The 22,942-nt window shown below is 38.4% G+C and overlaps 1 protein-coding gene across 12 annotated transcripts in view; it reads left to right on the top strand.

Annotated features, from left to right (window-relative positions):
- Positions 1 to 15,918, top strand: part of Pak3 (p21 (RAC1) activated kinase 3) — a 256,170-nt gene extending 240,252 nt beyond the window's left edge. For all 12 annotated transcript variants that reach the window (XM_035449835.1, XM_035449834.1, XM_035449830.1 and 9 more), the window contains 2 exons: positions 6,425 to 6,562; positions 9,374 to 15,918. In XM_035449835.1, the coding sequence (XP_035305726.1) occupies positions 6,425 to 6,562; positions 9,374 to 9,463 (228 nt within the window). In that variant the 3' untranslated portion in view covers positions 9,464 to 15,918. The remainder of the gene's footprint in view (positions 1 to 6,424; positions 6,563 to 9,373) is intronic.
- The last annotated feature ends 7,024 nt before the right edge of the window (positions 15,919 to 22,942 follow it).

The following is a 22,942-nucleotide window of genomic DNA, read 5'->3' as shown; positions in this document are numbered from 1 at the left end:
ACAGTTGCTCATGTTGTGGTGAACCCCAACTAAAATTATTTTGTTGCTACTTCATAACTGCAATTTTGCTGCTGTTACAATTCATCTGATACACAGGATATCTGCTATGTGATCCCCAAAGGGGTCTTGACCCCCAGGTTGAGAACCTCTGGTTTAAATCTTATTCTAAGAACTAAGCGGACCTCACCATGCCTCTTACATTTCTTCCATGTCTTTTCTTTCCTTTTGATGACGGAAAGAAGGAATTACTTCACCCTCAAATGGCAAAATTCACTAGCACTCCTGATCAAGGAGATGCTGATGAATCAGAAACAACTAACAAAAGAGCTTTCCAGTGTCTCTACCAACTTTATTGATTATATGAGTCAAAGAGTGAATTCTGTTCCAAGGCCTATCAATCAGGAATCCATTACCTTGTATAGGTTACTTCTTGCTGGGCCTCTATTTCCTTCTTGCTGTAGATGATTATAATTTGAGCAAACTGTTGCCTTCCCAGTGTGAACTACAAAGGCCTAGAATCGAATGGAGTTCCTCAGGCTTTTGAATCGAACAAGACAGATAAGACACCTAATGGGGCTCTTGTTTCCACTGAACTATTACCTCTTTAATTCGATTTCTGTATCAAATGAGATTCACTTAAACAAAGACACACTTTATGGTTCTGTGTTTTGGATTCTGTGTGCTTTGGGTTTAGGGGAGCTACAGCTTTGCCTGGCCCTTCCAGGAAGACTGTAGTGTTGCCTTTAAGTGTGCTTTCAGAGAAGTGATCTTCAGAAAGCATCCCAGACACTCCTATCTCATCACCTCCAGACCAAATTTGCCCTCTAGAATGTAAAGACCATTCCACTCCCATACCATATTACCAAGAAAAAAAAGTCAGATAATGGTGTGAAGCATGCTGTATGTGAGACTTGGTAACTTCACACTGACATTAATAAGAAAGAACACTGCCATGATACAGCTCTTACAGGGATAAAATTATACACAAATAAATATATAAATTTAAATATATCTTGATCCAGAAATTGGGCATGAGCTAATGAAATGAGAGATGTGGTGTTGAGTATTAACTGTAGTCAGTGATATTTATTTCTCATTTTAGTTTCATTTCAACTTTTAAATTTCTTGGTTAACAAGCAATAATTGTACATAATAATGGGGTAGAGTGGGGTATTTCCATGCACTGATCAAATAAAAGTAATCAGCATTTCCATCTCCCTAGTATTTCAGGACCAGAGAAATGGAGCAATAGCAGAATGAAGCCTAGGATACAGGTTTCTTTGACATCATCTATTTTCTGGCCTTTATCTTTATTTCCCTCTCATCATTCTACCAACTACCTTCCCTCCTATTGTCCCTCGGAACCTGCCCTTGCCTTTCTTTCTTCTGTTCCCTCTAGTTCTCACAGCTTCTCACACTCCTTAACTTCCTGAGCCATTCTCCTTTCCTCCTCTTCTTTTAAAATCTGTATTGCTATCCTAACTCCCGCTTTCAAATGCCCTGTAGTTCCAAAACTTGAGTATTGCTAAGGTCATGTAGTGTCGCCTCATGAGTGCAAGTTGCCTGCAATGTGTTTCTTAACAAGAGATTCAAATGAGCACATGGGCTGTCAAAGTCATCTGGTATTTATTTTATGGCATTGACCAATGCTTTCTGCTTGGAAAAAAAAAAAGTATTCCAAAGCTAGTCTGGCACCTAATCAGTCAATACTACCTAATTATCTTTTATTATCAACCTGTAAGGGGCTAGATCCCTAAATTCATTTTAAATGGCTCCTTAAGGATTAAGCAGCAAAACAACAGCCCCTCATAATTGGGGGACAGGTGAGAATTTGTATGTAAGACAATATAGATGTAAATTAGACTACAATGCTGTATCACACTGTAGTGTGAAGATGAAACAAAGTATGACATACAGTAGTGTGTATATATAGTGGTTTCTTTTTGCAGGCTGGATTCTACTAACCCTTTTGGAAAAACAAGGAATGTCAGAGTCTCTCACAAAATCCATAAATACACCAAAGTGGCAATATGCTCTGGCATTTAACCTCTTAAATCCCAGGTCATGAGTAAACTAAATCATAGCATGGCAACTTACCCAACTTACCCATTTCCAAATCTTGCTCATAAAGCACTGAATAGAAAATTCTAAAATGAGAAAGGAATCGGGACAGCAGGAGGTTGCAGGCACCAGCCAGAATAAGAATACAAGCTGACTATACAAATCCCATTACACACACACACACACACACACAAACAAACAAACACACACACACACACACAGACACACAGACACACAGACACACACACACACACACACACACACACACACACACACACACACACACACACACACCTCACTCTTCTTCCAGCTATGTACTTATCGTTTGTTCTGCATTTCCAAACTAGAAGATAGTGATTGACCACAGAAGGACCAATTTCCTGTGTACGGGGAAAAACAGAGTGAAGTATGCCTCATTTCTTGATTTCCCTTGTCTGTCTCTTCTCAGAGACTGAAAAAGGCGAGAGAAGGTGTCATGGCAGCAGTTAAGAGCAGTTAAATATATATTCCCTGAATTCAAATATTGATTTCTCCATTATTAGTAGTGTGACACTGGGCAAGTTGTTATTTTTAACCCCACAGGACAATTTCTTTGCCTGTCAGTTGAGGATCTATGAGCTAATAGTAATCAATTTTATGTATTCATGCTTGCTATGATCATATGTATACTGAAATTGACATATAGATGAATTAATCTTCTCACTCTTATTGTTCAATGATATTGTACATTCAGTAGATTTTTTATAGACTTGTTTGGGAACCCACTCAATATGTATAACATAATTTCCATGGGAAAATGGACAATGAATCCCAAATGCTCATCTTCCAAAAGGTTTCTCAACCACACCCTATCCTCTTTGTAAAATGTTTCATTATATTGGTGCTGAGATTTCTTATACTTGTAAGCATATTTCCATGAAAGTCTCCTGGTTTGTTTTTCAATGGCAATGTAAACTTTATAAACTGCTGTAATGAATTGAAGTCACAAACTAAAGCTTTTTAATTAAATAGTCCTATTTCAGCATTGACTTAATGGAAATTTATGGGTTACATATGGATTGTCTTGAGACTTCTTTGGAGAAATGTGGTAACGTCCACAGTGAGGGCTTTGATCTATCTCAACTGAGGAAATTGCCAATAAGGTAAATTCAATTATTCCTCCAATTAGATACACTGGTTTTCTCTTAGTACTTGGGTAAATTCAGTTGCACACTAGGGGTAGTGAAAACTTCAATGGTTGTATGTTATTGAACTATAAAGATATAATTATCATAGGTATGTCCACAATACTACAAAATTTTAGTTATGTTTATACAGTGAAAAAGCTACCATTTTAATTTTACCAATTATATTTCTAATATAAATGCAGTATATAATTCATGTCCCTAGTTTGCCTCACCTTAGGAAAAATATAGCCTATTTAAAGATCTAATATGCTCTAGTATGAGGAATTTCCCTGTTCAGTGCCAGGAAGGGAAGACAATTTTTTGAAACTGTGAAGTTTCTCGACACAATTTTTTCAAGTTCCTGGGAATACTTTTTATCTCCCTTTCATCTCTGCGTTTGTCTAAATCAAAAGCATTATGCTTAGCCTAATCCAGATATCCATCCCTTTGATAGTATGTCCTTGTATGCATTACTCATAGAACTTTCTTATTTCTCCCCTAGGGAGTAGTGATAGTCAACATGATCACATGTCAGGCTTTGTCAAGTCAAAAATTGTGTTTTTCATTCTTTGCTTATCTTCTTATAATTTAACAAAGTACTTTATGTTCTTAACTTTAATATTTTGTCTCAATTTGTTATATTCCCAGAGCAAATAAATTAAAAAAAAACTTTGGCTTTTATTATATAACAGTACATCCTTTAAAATATCTATTTTCATCAAAAATGACTATAAAATTCAGAGATGAACATGGATGGTGTATATAGTTTCTGTTTTCCTTGGGCTCATAGTCCAGGAGGAATGACAGATCTGTCTGTTAATAAAAAGTACAACCAAATTCATTGTAAAAATAGACTTATGGACTCTGGAAGCTCAAAAGAGGAGAAGGGCAACTATCCTGATTACTTCAGATTGAAGGACCCAAGATTTGCGATGCTAAAACACAAAGCAATTTTCTGAAAACTGGAGTGGTTGGATACTGCTTCTACCTGAGAGAGTGCTAAAGACTGAAGAGGAGATAACATTTGTGTTAGTACCCATATACCCATATACTAGAAGGAGATGAAGAAAGCAGGCAAGGATACTGAGAGTTATTTTCTATTCAGGATTAAACAACAAATGTTTGTGACTAACACATGAGCTTTGGCTAGCGTGTATGGGTGGGAGAGGAAAGAGAAAGTCTCCAGTGTGAGAATAGAACAGAGGGAAGCTGACAAAGGAAGAAGAAAGCAAGTCATACCTTATGCCATGCCTATACTTACTGTTCCTTGCCGAGCAGTGGTTTGGAAACAAGTATATTGATCCTCTGTTTCCAATGAAGAGTTGTTTGGAATGATAAATAGGAAGAAAAGCAAAACACATTTGGCTGAATCATCATACATGTAAACATAGGATCCTAAAATTTCTATTCTCTCCACCTTCTCCTTTCTCTCTCAAATTCTCTTGGGAAGGAATCTGGGGCAACACTATTCGAAACCCATATCTTTGGACAATAGGTGGCCACTAAAAGATTTAAGCAGATGAATGAGTAACAAGTTGAAACATGTGAGGAGATATAATTGTTGAAGGGGGTGGGCTTAAGAACAAAAAGGTCTGAATAAGGAACATGAGGACAGTACTAAAGCTGTCTGAGAGAAGTCCTGATCTTAGGCAAAGATGATGGTGATAGAAGGAAGTGGATGACTGTGAAAGCCATAGCTAAATGTTGCATTGGTAGAACCTAATAGAAGCACCGTTGAAAGTTGTGAGGTTGGTGGTGTGAGGCAGAAGAACCCAGGAATGACCCTGTGCTTTCTTGCTTACACTAGAAGCAACTAATTAGCCACAAAGTCTCTAGTCTGGTTTCTAATAGTCAGCTCATTTTCCTTGAATATCCAGTTACTGTCTAAAAGTGGCATATGATCACTCATGCCAAGATTTATTTTCCCCAGTCTTCTTCATCTAAGACTTGGTTTTCCTGGTAAAATCTTTGTTGTCATTGTTGTGTTGGCTACAACTGTATTTGTATCTCATTAACAAGGCAGTGGGTAGCAATTTTCTTTTTTTCTTCTTTGAAGACAGCCCCCAGCTTACACACGGGATGTGTTCCAAAAGTTCATTTTTAAGTTAATTGTTTGGAACCTCAAATGCATTTTCCCATAGAAACAGCCTTATACATAGTGGTTAGGTTCCCTGGCCAGTTTAGTCCATAACATAACTGAATGTGTGGTATTTTGCAGTGGAAATTAGGTAGAAATAATACTATTGCAAATAAAATGAAAAACGATAATTGAAAAAGAAATAGTATGAGGTTTTTGTTTTCCTCCAAGGGCAGTGTTTGATGAAAAGCACATTTAATCCTAAGAGGCCAAAGTACACTAGATGAGGATTGGATGTCACATCTTTTAAATACATTATAAGTAATGTTTCTGGGTAGGGGGTTAATAACAATAATAATAATAATAGTAATAATAATAATAATCAGTATTGTGTCCATTGTAGAAAAGTTTGAAAGTTGAAAAATATACTCTAATACATTTTTGAAATCAAGTTGTCAGTAATTAGAATGCCAGAGAGAGCTACTTTTAACAAGTTGGTTTGTCTTCACTTTTTTCTTAATCTTTGCAATTTTATAGGGCATGTTCATTATACAGAGTGATAGCTTTCAGAAAAGCATTTTGATTCATGTGCTAGCGTGTCCTTGGATAATTCTGACCCCCATTCATCTAGCCTGACCCTCATTACTCATCCACTTCCTTTTCCTCAATAGTTCCTCTTCTATTTTCATGTCATAGGAAATCTAGTTTTCATTTATGAAAGAAAATATGATAGTTGTCCCTCTGGGTCTGGCTTATTTTATCTCCTTCAGTTTCATAAATTTTCTAGAAAGGACATTATTTTTATCTCTTATGTCTTCTTTCATAGTCTAGCAATAGTTCTTAAGGTGCATCAGCGTGATGAACTTCTACTACAACAATAACAACTAGTACTGTTTGTGAAGGAGAATCAGATCAATAACCAACCAGGTTCATAGTAAGCTCTTAAGCTATAAATCAATACAACCTATGCTCAGTCTTACCTTCCAACAGAAACCATGCCCATGTTATTCTCTAAAAAGGACCTTTAAAGACCTATAGTATAAATAAGAAGGAAGTTTACTTGTACCCATGATTTTACTATGTACATGCTGAATAGATTCGAATATTTTTTTCTTTATAGGCCTTATATCTGATAGCCACTAATGGAACACCAGAACTCCAGAATCCCGAGAGACTGTCAGCTGTATTCCGTGACTTCTTAAATCGCTGTCTTGAGATGGATGTGGATAGACGAGGATCTGCCAAGGAGCTTCTGCAGGTGAAAATAAAATAGGGCAATTTCAAAGGAAGAGTTACTATGTTGATCTTTTCCATGTCAATGTGAGACAGTAAGAGATCTCTGTTGAAAGACATGAAGTGAGAGTTAGCATATTGTCATTCAATTTTAGACCATGGGCACATCAGTAAATGTATGTGTTTACTATATGGTTGCTTGATCATATTGCTTTGCATTTTTTCAGAAGAATTTGTATTTTAATCCATAATTTTCTTTTGTTCTTCCTGAAATCTTATTGTGCAAGGAAAAAAAATGTGACTTTCTGGTATTGCTGAATTTCTTCTAAACATGTTCTCTTGGCCAGAGGTAATTTTCTACATAACTATGCAATTATTTCCATGACATTTGCCACTCTAATGCTTTACTGGTCAAAGCCCTTTTGCTTATGATGCCAAATGGTACATGCCAGCTTCACTGAGTGCATACCATCCAGTGGAGAGTGCCTTTATAAACATTTGTCCTTTTAATGGCTCTCAGGATCAATTTATAGGATAATTGTTGGGCCCTGTCATCTCCCAAGCTCGCTCTCTCTCTCTCTCTCTCTCTCTCTCTCTCTCTCTCTCTCTATATATATATATATATATATATATATATAATATATATATATATATATATTCTCATTCAGTTCTTATAACTATGTGTGGTAGTTGTTGGCCTATTTTGCAAATGTGGGAATAGAGGCTCACACAAATCTTAAATGGCAAAAGAGCTCTAATTTGAGCCTAGGATTGCCCAATTTTCCACCATACACAAAGTGAAAACTAATGTAAACTTTTAAAAGATATATTTATTTCACAAAGCAGCACATGCCCAGGATTACACAAACAGGTTCCGTGAAAGGGACCATTCCTTCAAGACGTGTGGCATCTAAGAACAACAAATGCTTGTTCTCTCAGTGACGTTGAATCTATAAGACCATCAAACAAAAGGTGCAATATTGGTATGAAGAATGCTAACCATAGACTCACCGTATTCTTGCCTACTTCCTTGCATGAAAAATTCTGTTCCAATTGCTTCTAATATTCTTCTAGAGACAAGGACTCATGTCTGGGGGGAAATGTTCTTGAGCCCTGCTGCTTACCTTATTTATAGGAACTGGAAAGGTGGCACCATTGCATCATCCCTTTTCTGCTAACTGTGAGCATTTTCCAGATCATCATAGTATTGTAAAATATCAAAGCCATAATGACATTTTGCTAATCTTCTCATTAATCCTCAAATCACAGGTACACAACATGAGCTTGTAAATCTTCCACTTCTTTCCAAGCCTGTTAGCACATAGCCTGTGCTGACATCTCTCACACCGTTTTCTGAGGATGCCCAAGATATAGGATTCTTCATGTAACTGCACAGATAAATAGAGCATAGAATCGGTTATCTTTCATTGTTTTGACTCCAAAGCTCCTGTAGATTATGTCATACAAAAGGATTCTGTTGTGGAGATTTTCTTATACCTTTCAAAATGTTGAATTAAAAATGACCAACAAACATTCTAGAGCAGTGGTTCTCAACATGTGGGTTGTGACGCCTTTGGGTAGCACATCAGATATCCTGCATATCAGATATCTATGCTATGATTCATAACAGAAGCAAAATTTCAATTATGAAATAGCATCAAAAATAATTCTATGGTTGGGGGTCACCACAACATCAAGAAGTCTATTAAAAGGAAGGCTGGGGACCACTTCCCTAGAGGAAATAAGGGCAGGGAAACCATCAGGGAAAATTATATAGGAATTCTTTTATAAAACTGATGATGGGTTGAAATTGTGATGAAAATGAGATCTATAAGAAATTAAGTAGTTGGCCGGGTGTTGGTGGCGCAAGCCTTTAATCCCAACACTCGTGAGGCAGAGACAGGCAGAGAACTCTGTGAGTTCGAGGCCAGCCTGGTCTCCAGAGTGAGTGCCAGGATAGGCTCCAAAGCTACACAGAGAAACCCTTTCTCGAAAAACAAAAACAAAAAAAAAAGAAAGAAATTAAGTAGCAAAAGAAGCTAATGAGAGCTAGTTACAGTGAGTAAGAGGTAGGAAGGGGAAGTAAGGATAGAAAGAGGAGAGTCAGAAAGTACCCCAGGGAAAGGCATGTGCCTGGGAAAGGCCCGAGGTAGTAGAATGTCACAGGTTTGCAAAGAAACAAATGTTTGAAAGAAAGAAAGGAGATTTGCTTGCATCGACTCTTGCAGATGAGCCAAAAGAAGTGGTGGAGGCACAGCTATTGGGTTTGGCAGCTAGGGAGCCAAGGGTTTCAGAGTAAAATTGATTTTGATGTTCAGTTGAAGGTAAGGTTTCAAGTCTGAGAGCAGCTCCAACACCATTCATCAGTTTAAGAAATGTAGAGAGTCTGGCCATTACTGAGTGAAAATTTCCAAGCTTCATAATGAAGAGTTTCTAGCTGTGCCAAGTGTTTCCATAGGATTTCACAGCATCAAAAGACCAAAAAAGAAAAATTCTGGACAAAAGCTGGCAGGGATTTTTAAAAAATTAAATAGTGTCTCAATGAGTGTTAAAAACAGGTTTAAATGTAAAAGGGTGGTTTGAAAATGTAAAGTTACACCTATGCAGTGCTTTTCAACCTGTGGGTCATGACCCCTTTGGGGTCACATATATGATATTTACATTATGGTTCATAACAGGAGCAAAATTAAAGTTTTGAAGTAGCAGCGAAGTAGTTTTATGATTGGGGTCACCATGACATGTATTAAAGGGCTGCAGAATTAGGAAGAATGAGAACTGCTGCCCTAGCTGGAAGGGAGAATTCTAATAATTCCTCTTTTCTTCCTTCCTTTTTCAGCATCCATTTTTAAAATTAGCCAAGCCTCTCTCCAGCCTCACTCCTCTGATTATCGCTGCAAAAGAAGCAATTAAGAACAGTAGCCGTTAGAACTGCGAGCCTTACCCCTCACCGTATCCCTGATGAGTAAGACTGAAATAAAACTCTGCTTCAGGAAACATGGAAGAAAAGACAGTCAAATGGGGTGGGGGTTCTTTACCTTTAAAGTGAATAGAAACTTCTTATAAGCCTTTTTTCCTACTCCCTCAGACTATGTAATTTATTTGTAAGCCTGAACCGCAGCCCACCCAGGGCAGCAATGTTGAAGTGGCCGTAAAGTGGTCACTTCCACCGTGAAGCGAAAGAGCCAGTAGTGAATCCCCTCATTTTGTGCATTTACTTTGAAGAAAAAGATTTCTCAAAGATGCACACTCCCTCTTCATAGTGTTGTGTTTGTTTTTAAGTTAGAAAGTAGTCCCTCTTGCATTCGAACCTCTTTCAAAACTCCTTACCCAATGTGATGTTTTTTCACTTGCATTGTCATTAGATGTCCAGAAAAAAATAAAAGATGTCAAAATGGTTTTTTAAAAAGAAAGAAAAAAAGCAAAGAAAAAAAACAAAACAAAAACAAACAAAAATGAAAAAAAAATAGAACAAGTGCTGTGTGAAGCTGTGGACGTCCATGCCCTAATAGAGTCGCAATTTTTTATTCTTCTGTAGTGGTGGCTTGGTTTGTGTACCTATTTTTCTGCATTTGTATTGGAAAGGTTTCCTTTAAGACATTTTCCAAAAGCAGAGAGGAATATGAGTGTTCAGGATGGGCTTTTCAAAGTTGTCTAAACAGAGCTCTAATTGTGAGACCCTGTCACATTTCATGAGAGTGCTTATGTAGTAGCTGAATTGTCATGCAAAGCAGCTTGTTGGCCTCTGTGTTAACAGAAAAAGGACACACACTGAAATTGTGGCAGCACTTCTGGGTGAGTCCAGGCCCTAAAACCAGGATATCCTGATAGGAGAAACCTTACTTACACAAAGATGGGACTTTCTCTGAGAGCCAAAAGGAAAATGCAGGACTCCTTGTTGGACAATAAATAAGCAAAGATATTAGTGAATTTAATCCTCTCTTGTGTTCCTGTAACATAAGCATTGTACAATAGGCACATTATGAGGAAATAGATCCATTAGCTGACATTCTTCATGATAAAAATTATTCATTTTGACAATTTGTAACACTTAGGAATGTTTTAAAGATGAAGAGATGAGAGATGTAGTGAAGTATTGGACTCTGTAAGATACGGGAAGTCAGTGAAAGCAGCATCCCAGTCAACATGGCTCTAAATACTTGATATGTATTCCCTGCATATCTCCAATCTCTTTTTCAGGATATGGTGTGTTCTTATTTAGTTACTTGGGCTTTTGTCCTTTTAAAGCTTGTTCATAAAGATGTTGAAAGCTAACTGAGAAAATAATTTTAATCTGTATTCATATATCCCAAGAACTATCAGTCCAATGGAATTCCTTTTGTGGCTCAAGGAAAATTCCAAAATTCTACTATTGTTTAATTATATATATATATATTTATTAAAATTCATTAGTTGATATTTTTTAATCTTCTGAGTGTAGAAAAACATCTAGAAGGTGTCTGCATAGAAACGGATATGCTTCTCCTCTGAGCGTATAGACAGTTTTATGAATTCTAGAAAGATGCTTCTCGAAGCCTTTGAAAAGCCAGCAACCTATGCTATATAACATTTCTTAATTTGTAGAGATAGATAATCTGAATAGAGTTTACCTACATTCAGCAAGAGGGGAAAGAGATCAATGGCATATGCCTTTCTCCTCCGTGAGGTACATCTGTCCATTTATCCATCTACCCATTCCTTCAAATGAAAGCACTTTCTCTAGAGATTCTGCTGATCATATAGTACATATGTTTATGTTGAGAAGATACCACTGGTGGATTTCCTATTTTCCTACATTATAAAATTAGGGTGGGGTTTGGCCCTTCCCAGAAAATATCCACCATGGAATAAAAGACAAATGTGAAAAGAAAATCAAATGATTATATTAATTTCATGTTTATTTTGCAAAGAGGTATCTGGGCCTAAAATTTTAAATGCCATGCCTCTCTAGTGAGAGAGGAAGAACCTTAATTTTTACATTACCTTATTTTAAAATTAAGGATTTTTCCCACTTGTAGTGCCAGGGAATATCACAAAATACCTGGGATGAAAATAGAATTCAATTGATAGCTATGCTCTGTTAATTGAGAGAGCCCAAGCCCTGGTTGGGAAGTCCAAGACATCAATTAACATCCTTTGCATGTTGTAAAGGCCTTTGTTGTTATTATTGTTGCTGTTTATTGTTGTTGTTGTTGTTGTTGTTGTTGCTGTTGTTGTTGTTATTTAGAAGACCCTGGAGCAGTGATCCTTCAGATCACTGTTGGCAGAGAAATGGCTGCTCTTTATGCTCTCCATTCAGCATATTAACAGTGAGGGGCCAGATATCTATTTACCATCACTTTGTAGTAAGTTTTAATAATCTGTTCCAGTAGGCATTACTTGTACAAAATTATATCTATGTACATGCTCAAATTAGAGGAGCTTCTAAAGTCTTTTCCTGTGTTGAAGAGTTACATATATTTCTAATAAGTATTAGAAAGGAACTGTTTCTCATGCCAAAATGATGATGAAGGATCCATATGTGGGATACTTGAACAACTTGTCCTCCAGATGGTTAATAGTTTATTACCTTTCCTTGATTTTCTTTTGAGCTCATCTCAATACAGGTGAGTCTATCCAGATCTTTAATGTTGCTAGTGTGCCCTGAGACATTTTTGGGCACTTGTTTGAATGTTGATTCAAAAGCCTGAGAAAGGAATAGGGCAGTGGGAAAGTCAGGGAAGGGTGAGAAGCACAGTAAAGATTATTTATTTAAGAAAGAATAGAACATTACTATTGTAGCAATGATCCAGTTCGTTGTCATAATCCTATGAGGATTTGGGGATTACACAATCCCTCTTAATCAGTCACCATGTTGGGAAATGACTTCGTACTTGATGATCTTGTCTATGTATCATTGTAAATATTTGTGCGTCCATGCTCCATTTTGGCTACTGGATGGCCAAGTCACATGAAAAGATTTAACTCAAGTATTTATTCTTTAATTGTGTTATTCAGGTTTCTTTCAGGCTTGTGAATTGCACCTACAGTGTTTGAGTTTAATCACCTAGTCCACATCTATCTCTCCTGTGAAGCACATTCCATTGCTTTAAAAAAAATATAAATTGCTTCCTGTTTTCTGTATAACTGTTTTTGATAGTTTGAGATGTTTGTCTATAATGGATATTTCTCACCTCAAAGATCATGTAAATAATTATATTCATTTCCTCAATGGGTCATTTATTTCTAATGAGGCTGCAAGTTCTCAGAGAGTCTATGAAGTCACTTTTAAATAACACAAACAGGGACAACATCTATGTAAAAAGAAGTGTGCATCTGGATAAAGCCTGGGAACACAGATAGTTGAAATTGGTTGTGTTAGGGTGGTGGGATTATGTAAAATTGTTTTTCTTTCAGAAATTTTCTTTTTTGGTAGTATTATATTATTAATTTAAATAAATAAACAACAGAAAGAGAACTATAGAAACATAGAAGAGATGCCAGGAGCAGATGCTTTCTGGCCAGAGCCCAGAGCATGCAGGGCACAGATATTTCCTAGTTACAATTATTCTGTAGGCTTTATACTTGCCTAGGTACTGAGGTTGGCACATGCTCAGGTATGGCACATGCTTTCTTATGAGACTATTATCTAAGTCAAAGCTAAGGAGATGTCACTGCTAGAACTCCAAATGTATTCTTCTGCTATCAAACAAGCTGCCCTCAGCTTTGGTATGGCATCCATTCTCTATTTTGTTTGCCTTAAATTGGAGAGCTGACAACTTGATTAGCCCCTTTGAACATATTTGTTTGAGGTGCCACCCTTCTGGATTGTCTTAAAAGGTTTCCAATGTCAAATTTGGAAGAGCAGAAAGACAAAATAGCTGGTCCCCACCATTTCCTTGCACAACAAGATCTATCATTCTGGAAAAATTCTTCTTTAAATGGTCATAGGCAAATCCCATTGATTTCCATAGAAATTACCATAGACGATTAAACCTAACTTTGAAATTCTTCAGAGAAATATTTAGGATTGCCTGTCAGCATTCAGTTCCAGTCCTATTAGTTTTGGCTTGGGATGGTCTCCTTGTACTTTTGGGCTGCACAATTATAGCTTGTAGTCAGCGATTGTGGTTTTTTAAGAGAAAAAGAGACCAACTACCAAAAGAGAAGAAACTCCTTTTAACTCACTGAAGAAATTTTAGGTGAGAACTTCAATAATGTATGTTATAGAGTGTCAATCAAAAGCAGACCCTACCCCCAGAATTCTCACTGACTTTTACTTAGCTATTCACGGTACATATGGAAGTCTTAACCTTGCCATCCTGATTGGATCTTGTCATTTTCTGAGCTTATTGCAGTTAATATTAACTTGAACAAATGAATGGCGTGTGGTATAAACATCTCCCAGTCTTGGAAGAAGAAACCTGAAATTCAGCATTTGTAAACCGACAGTCTAATGGGCCTGGGATTTGGAATAACCTTAACACACAATACTGAACATATATTTGCATGTGGATTGGAAAGAGAATAAATAGGGCCTTGGGAATAAGGGAAATGTTTCTCTTATGAAAGACTTTTTCATAAGAGACATATTTCTATTATAATTTTGGTTTGTTTAGCTTTCAGTTTTATCACTCCTTTTCTGCTTCACACTCCTTTAGTGACCAAATCTATCCAACCCAACTTCTCATGCATGGGAATGTCTGTATCATTAAACAGTATCTAACTGAATCTGCAAATGTGGGAATCAAGAAATCATCATGTGCACACCTCTGACTATAAATACACTATCAACTTGTAGCATTTATTGCCACTTAATCATTGAACTTGAAAGGTGAACTTACAAAATCTAATGAGTGCCATCAGAATCTCCACTGAAGCTGCCATCAGGTGAATGCAGTCCTGTAATACCAACAGTAAGGCAAACACTGTGTTCACCTGATTCACAACCTAGGAAAAAAACTGACAACAATGTTAGAGAATGATTCAGAAGTAGTAGAAGTAACCCTGCCCAGGAAAGAGACATAGATGTTAACACCGGCTATTTGCCCAACTTGCTGTGTGACCTTGAGCAAGTTACTTAACCTTTCTATTTATTCATCTATAAAATAAGGGTATTGAATTAAATGTCCTTCAGGGTCTTTCCAAAAGCTCTAACATTGTGTGAGGTAACAGTTTGCCTTGCACATTTAACCTGCCAAAGCGATGGCAAATATCACAAACTTAAGCCTGGATCTTTTATGTTGCAGTTACATAGAAGTATGTAAGATGGAAAAACTCAAGTAAATGAAGTTAACAGCACCACAGAATGTTGATCAAACTCATGGAAACCTTCCAACTTCTTCACAATGGTTTTGTTTTATTTCAGTGTCTTTTTTTCCACTGAATGTTCCCAGTTTTTCATTTTCTATACACTGTATGTAAAGTCTGGTTTCCATTAAGCTGTGGCTAGCATTTGCTACTAGAACAGAAATTCACTGTCACGTTTCATAGAATGAAACTGTACTTGGGCCTCTCTTCCTAGGAAGCAGTTATAGGCCTTAGAGCATGAAAATAGAAATGGCACCGGATGGCAGAACCCAAGCATTTTAATGGCTAAGACCATAGAGTGGACCTATGTACTTACAAGTTGCAAAAAGAGCAACAGAAAAGCAATTGCATGCTTTTAGCTATTGGGATTAAATAAAACATTTCTCGTGGAAACTCCCACAGCAATTGGCTAGTTATATGAGCATGCTATTGAAAAGAAGGTAAGCTAGAAGTTAGTTTGGTGGATGGTCCCTACTGTCTGCCTACAGCAGAGTGCCAACCAGCCCTAAGTGTGAAATTCAAGTTCAATGTGTGTGCTTTGTGTGTGGTGTGCTTTTTGGACCCGCATATACTATATTCATTAGTGATGGTAAAATCTTTCACCATTAATAGGTTGAGTTTAAAAATCTCAGTGCATCTGACAGTAGGAACAAGATCACATGGATACTGATGTCTACTGGGATTGAACTCATAACATCCAAATAAAATAAATTGAGGAGGATCTTCATTTTCACCATTTATCAGAGTTGCATCTCATTTGGCTGTGCATTACTTTTGTCAAAATGTGTTATTTGTAAACCCATTGTGTAGTGAAATTCTTCTGTAATTTTGGATTAATGGTATTTATGGTCTTATGTTTGTTTGGGTTTTCAGTAAGTTATTTCTTTTGTAGACTTGCTGATGGCATGACACCATCCCTCTGCCCTCAGCAGCTGATCTTTTTGAGGATTTTAATTTCTGATATTTTTATTTTAAATTGTGGTTGAAGCAATAGAAATTTGAAATATGGATTGTGCATGACTGTGTCTTGAGTGTAAAAATATTGCAGTTTGAAACTTGGACCTAAAGTATTGCAAATAAAATGACAAACATCAATGGTATGTTGTTTCTTTCTTCTGTCACTCTGCCATCCCACCCTGATTTCATTGGTCACTTTGCCTTTTTCACATTTTGGAGGGTATCACTCCTTTACAGGTAGAGAGGTGATAAAATGGCCAGGGTTTTACCAATACAGGAGATGATGCCCCACAGAATCTTCCAGTGACTCAGATTCTCTATCTGGCTTTTACATGGACTAGTTCAGAGAAGTAAATGTGTATGTTCAATACAGGGCAAAAACCTGCTAGATCCCAAAGGTAGATGAAGGAAAATCACCACAAGAATTTACATGTAACAAACACTTGGATTTTGATCATCTTTCTGTTTGGAAATTTTTGAACATATAATGCCACGTTCATGATGTTCTGATTTCTCTTATTTATCTTTTTCAAAGATTTACTTTATTCATGTGTATATGTGTCTACATTATGTGTAGATGTGTGTCGGTGCCTGTGAGGGCCAGGTAAGGGCATAGGATCTCCTGGAAACAGAGTTCCAGGCAGCTGTGAGACTCCTGGTGTAGGTGCTGGGAACTGGACTCTAGTCCTCTGCAAGAACAGAAAGCACCATTAACTGCTGAGCCACCTCTTCAGCTCCTTCTCATATTTTATATCAACATCTTTTTTTAGTTTTTGTTTTCATTGTTAACCCCCTCCCATCCAATTAGTGCTGACCCATAAACACGTGGGTGTGTGGCTATCTACTGAGGCGTGAGCAAAGGAGAGTGACTCTCCCTTTCTTAGCAGCCATCAACTGCCAGTAGCTCTTCCAATATAGGGGGGACCTTGCGGGGGAGCTTCCTGATCGAGGATGGAATTTTGACTGGCTTGATTTTATTCAGGTCTTGTGCAGGGAACCACATATTCTGTGAGTTTATGGGCAATAACCATATCATAGAGAAATCGGCATTTCACAGCTTTATTCTGTATCTTCCAGTTCCTACATTCTTTCAGCCTCTGCTTCCATGAAGTTCAATTGGCCTTGTATAGCTATACACATAAATGGTTAGAATTGCAGACCGACAGCATGACCATTTAGCAAAACAATAACATAGTGTATGATTTCCTTTTGACCAGAATTACAGTTGAAGGCATGAAATCCCTTCAGTGGAAAGACCTCATACCCAATCTGAAAGCAGCCCATCACCCCCATGACCTTTATAGGACTACAGCATCAGCCGGGCCACTTTGCTAGCAGATCAGTATTATGGCATGCAGTGTCCAGCACTGAGTAAAACTACTGGTCCTCTTCTGTCTCAGCAGCCTACACACAGAAATCAGACTTTCTGACACTGTGCAAGCTAGCCAACTTGGAGAGAATATCTTGGTAAGTTTGGGGTTGATTTCTCTGTTCCTTGCATCCAGTTACATATTTCCAACAATGATGGTACAGAATATGAATTACTATTCCAAAAGGGGAGCAATGGTGGCACAGTGAGGAAATACCAGACCAAAAAAAAAAAAAAAGACTAATATCCAGCAGGGAAAACTCCAAATCTTATCATTCCATATCTGATGTCAGAGGGCTTTGATGACTCTGCCCTTCCAGCCTTGCTTATTACAACACAATTTTATCATTTGAGCTGGTTCCACTCCATATTGTAGTTCTTCTTGGAAGATATCCCATGGATCTGGCATGTCCAACATCTTGAAGTCTTCACAGCTTCACCCAATGGCCTCTCAGGGCCTCTTGCCATCTCAGGCACTTCATGTAGTACCTATCCTGTTCCACACATTGCCTGACCTCAGTGACTCTCCTTAACCATGGAGGAAGATTTCAGTATCCCTTTACTTATGTATCTTTCATGAACAACGTGTAGGACACTACCAATTTTGACTGCCCACTTGGGGTGGATTCTGGCCTCCTTTAATCGTATTTTCAGCAGCTTTGCTTTATTGTTGTTTTTTTAGAAGAAGAAAATTCCTTAAGCCTTTTTCTCTTTCACAAATTGGAAGGTTAGCTGGGTGGGGTCTTGCTTGAGGACACTCTTCTCTTTATTCCATTTTGCATCAGACCTTGTGTTAATAATCTCTTTCTCTTTCAGCAAAGCTTTGACACAAATACTGAATTTTCTAGTGTTCTTTTTCTCTTCAAACTGTACATTTTGTATTTTTTACCCCATTTTTCTTACCATAGACCTGCATAAGAGTGATTATTACTAACCATGCCACAGAGCCAATATTGGGGCTGTGTTGAAATATTCTCCACCAAAGAAATCAATTCATTACTTTTCAACTTAGCCTCATGCATATTCTTAGACCAAGGGCAGAAGCAGCCAGATTTTTTGTCAAAATATCATAGAAATGTCTTTTATTCTAGTTGATATTAAAGTTTTTGCTTCCCTCCAAGGCCTCTTGAATTCTCCACAGTTCACATGGCTCTAGGGATTACTGTCTTTGAAACTTCTACTATGATGGCTCATTAAGCTCTGCTTATAGTATTCAACTAATTTTCTAGTCCAAAGTCTTCCATATTCCTATAAAACCCCCCACATGATCAGAACTGTCACAGTGATACTCAACTCAAAGTACAAACTTCTGTCCTTGGTTACTTTTCTATTGCTATGATAAGACACTATTGTTAGTATTCAGGCATCTGTGCTGGCCTGTCCTTGGCATTTTGACAGGATATGTCCTCATCTGCAGCTACTAAGAGCACCACCTGTGCATATTCACTATGTTCCCTTTTAAAAGGGCCCTGCCCACCTCCCATCCTTCTCTCTTTCTTTCTCTCCCTCTATCTGTCTCTGCCCCTCTTTCCTCTCTCCTGCTGCTTCTGTATCTGGAGGCCACTCTCCCATTTCCCCTTTCCATGATCACTTTCCCTAATAAAAAATCCCACTTCTTGAACCCTGTGACATACATCTTTCTCTAGCATGCTGCTTTTCTTAAATTACAACAACCATAACCAAGACAACTTATGAAGGATTGTTTGACTTAGAGTTTCAGAGGATTGGAATACATGACCATCATGATGGGGAGCATGGCAACAGGCAGGCAGGCATGGTGCAGGAACAGCAGCTAAGAGCTTGCATCTTGATCTAAAAGCATGAGGCAGAGAACTAACTGGGAATGGTATGGGCCTTGGAAAGCTAAAAGCCTGCTTCCAGTGACACACCTCTTCTAAAAAATGCCACCCTCCTAATTTTTCCCAAACAATTCCAGCATATGTATTCATAGGCTCATATGTAGCCAAGCATGAGCCTGTGGGGATCATTCTTACTCAAACCACCACATCTTAATTTTTAGAAATATGCATTCCCCCAGAAAATAAGAAGCAAGACTACATTAGCATTAAAGAGAAATAAGAGAGAGAAAGAGAGAGAGAGACCTTTCAGTCTTACAATTACATGAAGATCTACAGTCATCTCAACAGGATGTGTACCCATAAAAGCAATAAACTACATGGTACCTCCATTTTGACATTTCAGAGGTCATGATAACCAGACACAGGCTGGCTATTATACCCATCCTCAGCCCCAGATCTACTGCTTCTGGTCACCTTGCTGTCAGAGACTTCCTCATTAATTCCTACATGTCACCATAACCAACTTTTTCAGGTTAAGATTTCCCACTTTGTCTTTCTGTGCTTCTGGGGTCTCCTTGAGTAGACACAGCATTCAAATACCTTGAGTTCTTCCATGTGAGCATGGACTACAGTGACACACATGTATAAAACTTACAACAAGAAACAGCTTTTAGTTCTACAGCCTATAAAACTGAATTCCTTTTTTTGAAAAGAGAGAAGACAAAGTCATGTTCTAATAATATTACTCTGTAGAATATATCTTTTAACAACTAAATTCTACAGTAGGCACAAGTAAGGTTTTCCTCTCTAAATTCTCTTGGACAAATATTAGTAAATGGACTTAAAGCTTCTTTCCAATTTCAATGTTTGTAACTGATGGGATTAAGATATTTTAAATCACTCAAATAAAATAAAGGTACTCCTCTAGCTTCAGATAGAGAGTAAGAACTACTGTAGAATAGTATTCCTACAGTGTTTTGCTTTTATTGACTCTTCGTGGATTTCACATCATGCATTCTGATCCCACTTATCTCCCTGTCCACTTGAATCTGCCCTCTGCCCTTGTCCACCTCCCCTACAAAAAAATTAAAAGAAAAAAAAACAAAAAAAAGAACAAACAAACAAAGAGGCAAAGGAAGAATCTTGTCAGGGAAGCTGTAGTGTGGCCCATTGAGTCACACAGTTTATCCTTCAGTCTGCTCATCTTTACTTGCAAGTGTTCATTGCCAAGAGTCATTGGTCTGGCTGGCTGGAGGCCTCTGGTTTCTGCTGCACCACTGATAATAGGCTCTCACTAGGGCTCCTCTTGATTATCTTGGTGTCCTTTGTCATGGGGATCCTGCTGTTTCACATCTGTAGGTTTGTCCCCTTCACATGCTCTAACACTTTATAGATTCATTATTATTCATTCATTATCCAGGTTCTGGGCCTGGGTGGTAGCTGGGTTCAGCAGCTCACTAGCTTTTCTTCATCGTCCCTATCCAGCACTGCCTTGGCTAGCTCACCCAATGCAGTCTACAACAAGGAGGTGAGGGGTATTCTCCTGATCTCAGGTCCTCAGATCCCAGTCTTTCTCAGTGATAGACAGCACCAGCTCTAGTGTGCTGCCCAGGCAAGATGCAGGGCCTGCTCTCCTGATTGGAGGAGGCATACAAGGGAAGGGGTCAACTCTCCTGCTCTCATTCCCTTAGGGCTGGCTCATTGAGACCAGACAACAGGGTCAGCTATAGTGTGCTGCCCAGGTGAGGTGCAGGGCCTGCTCTTCTGTGTGCTGTAACCAGTGTAGGGCAGGGCTAGTTCTCTCGTTCTTATGACCCTGTGTCCAGCTCTTTTTCCTGACACAGGTAGCAAGGGGCAGAGGGGGGGGGTTTTCCCTCACCCACAATCACCACATTGCAGACAAGGAGGGTATGATCAGCTCTCCTGCTCTCAAGCCCTCGGGGTTGACTAACTTGCATCTTTGACTTCAGGGTCAGTTCCAGGATGCTGCCCAGGTGAACTGCACACCTGTAGTGAGTGAAGGCTACACCTGCGGTGAGTGGTGGAACCGTCTTTCCCAGGTGCTGGACAAGCTCTCCCCTGAGGGGTAGGACCAACTCGCCTGCTACAATATGGGGGAATGGGGGCAGGTGGCAGGGCCATCTTAGCTCAGCATAGTTCCAATGACCAATTTTAATACCTTTGAAACCTCAAAGCCCACCTCAAGTGACACATGTTTTCCAAGAAGGTCACACCTCCTAATATTTCCCAAAGAGTTCTACCAACCACAAACATTCAAATATATGAGCTTATAGGGAACATTCTCATTCAAACCACCACAGGGTGTGTCTTTCTCATGTCTGTTGGATTGGTGTCTGTGGAAGCCAGAAAAGAGCATCATATTTAGTGGAACTGTAGTTCCAGATAGTTGTGACCCTCTTGAATTGGTTCTGGAAAGCCTATTGTGTTCTCTGGAAGAGAAGGAAGTGCTCAAGATTTTTATTGAAAAAAATGTTTATGCAATATATTTTGATCATGGTTTCCCCTCACCTAACTCCTCCCAGATAATCCCCACCTCTTTCTCCACCCAACTCCATATATTCCTTTTTCTCTGAAAAACAAACAAAAAAAATTTAAAACGACATAAAACAAGAAACACACCCACACAGAGACATCTCTCCAGTGCTGAGATTGCAATTATTTTTAAATTCGTTGCTATTTTATGTGTATGTGTATTTCACCTGCATGTGTGTAAGTGCACCATATGTATGTAATTCTAGTAGAATCCAGAAAAGGGCACTAGATCTTATAGAACAAGAGACTTAGAGGTGGTTGTTAGCTATCCAGTGTGGTTCTGGGATACAAACAAGGGTCCTCTGGAACAGCAGGAAGCACTCTTCTTGGCTGAGCCATCTCTCCAGCCCCATTTGAGTTTGTAATGTACTTAAATATACACGTCTGAACGTCAAAAGATTATTGAGTAAGTGTGAAATGGTTGTGAAGCTTTACTATATTAACATCTATTTTCAATAAAATTCAGTTGAACCCAGAAAATTACATATACTCATGAAATCAGCAGAGCAATCAAGATGCTAATTGCATAACTTGATATGCTATTGTGAATAGTGCTGCAATAAACACAGGAAAGTATTTCTATAGCAAGCTGCCTTTAATTTGTTTGCTCAGGCTGCCTGCCTGCCTATACTTTTTTCTTCCCTTCCTTTGCTTCCATGAAACTAATAATGTGCTAATCTATCATCATAGTAGCTTGCTTTTCCTAGATTCTGAATAAATGAAATCAAGCAGTCCAGCTTCTTTCACTCAGCATAATTATTCTGCGATGCATAAATTCATCCCAATATGTCTTTTATACAACATATTTGCAAGTCCCTTACTCCTTATAAATATGCCTGAAGTATCAATTTGGGATGAAGGTTCTGGGGAAAAATATTTAACCTGTCTTTTGTATCATTCTTGGTGAAGAGTTGATGATACATTGGTAGCAATGTGTTATATCATCATTTTCTGACATGCAACCTATTTTAAGTTAAGAAGGTGAAGGGACCAGCCCCCTCTTTTAGCAACCATGACAGGATAACATGTGTTTGCCTGACCTTGCCCCTCCTGTCCTGGTCACTAGGAGGTCAGAGGCCCTCTTCATGGCAAGGAATAAATCAGAAGTTAGCTGGCGGAGCTGTGCTTTATGACTCTGGGTGTGCTTTACAGACAAATGCATAACAGTGATGTGCAGAGCATAGCAACCACCCTGGGAGGGCCTATAGGCCATAACAACCAATTGACCAATCAACACAGGGCAGGCCATCCAAGCCTGGAGGCACACAAATCCTGAGAACCCTTAGACACTCCCCTTATGCTGCCCTATAAGATCCCTGCCTCCTGGTTTCTCGGGGTCTTACTCCAGCCACATGCTGTGGTGAATGAATGAAAGGCCCAAGATAATGGGGTTACCTCTTTAAACAACAGCAAGAAAGACCCATTGCTTTTGCATCGAAAT

Source organism: Cricetulus griseus, chromosome X, assembly GCF_003668045.3.
Source record: "Cricetulus griseus strain 17A/GY chromosome X, alternate assembly CriGri-PICRH-1.0, whole genome shotgun sequence".
Lineage (NCBI taxonomy): Eukaryota > Metazoa > Chordata > Mammalia > Rodentia > Cricetidae > Cricetulus > Cricetulus griseus.
Note: the sequence above shows the minus strand (reverse complement) of the source record. Positions and strands in the feature narration are given on the sequence as shown.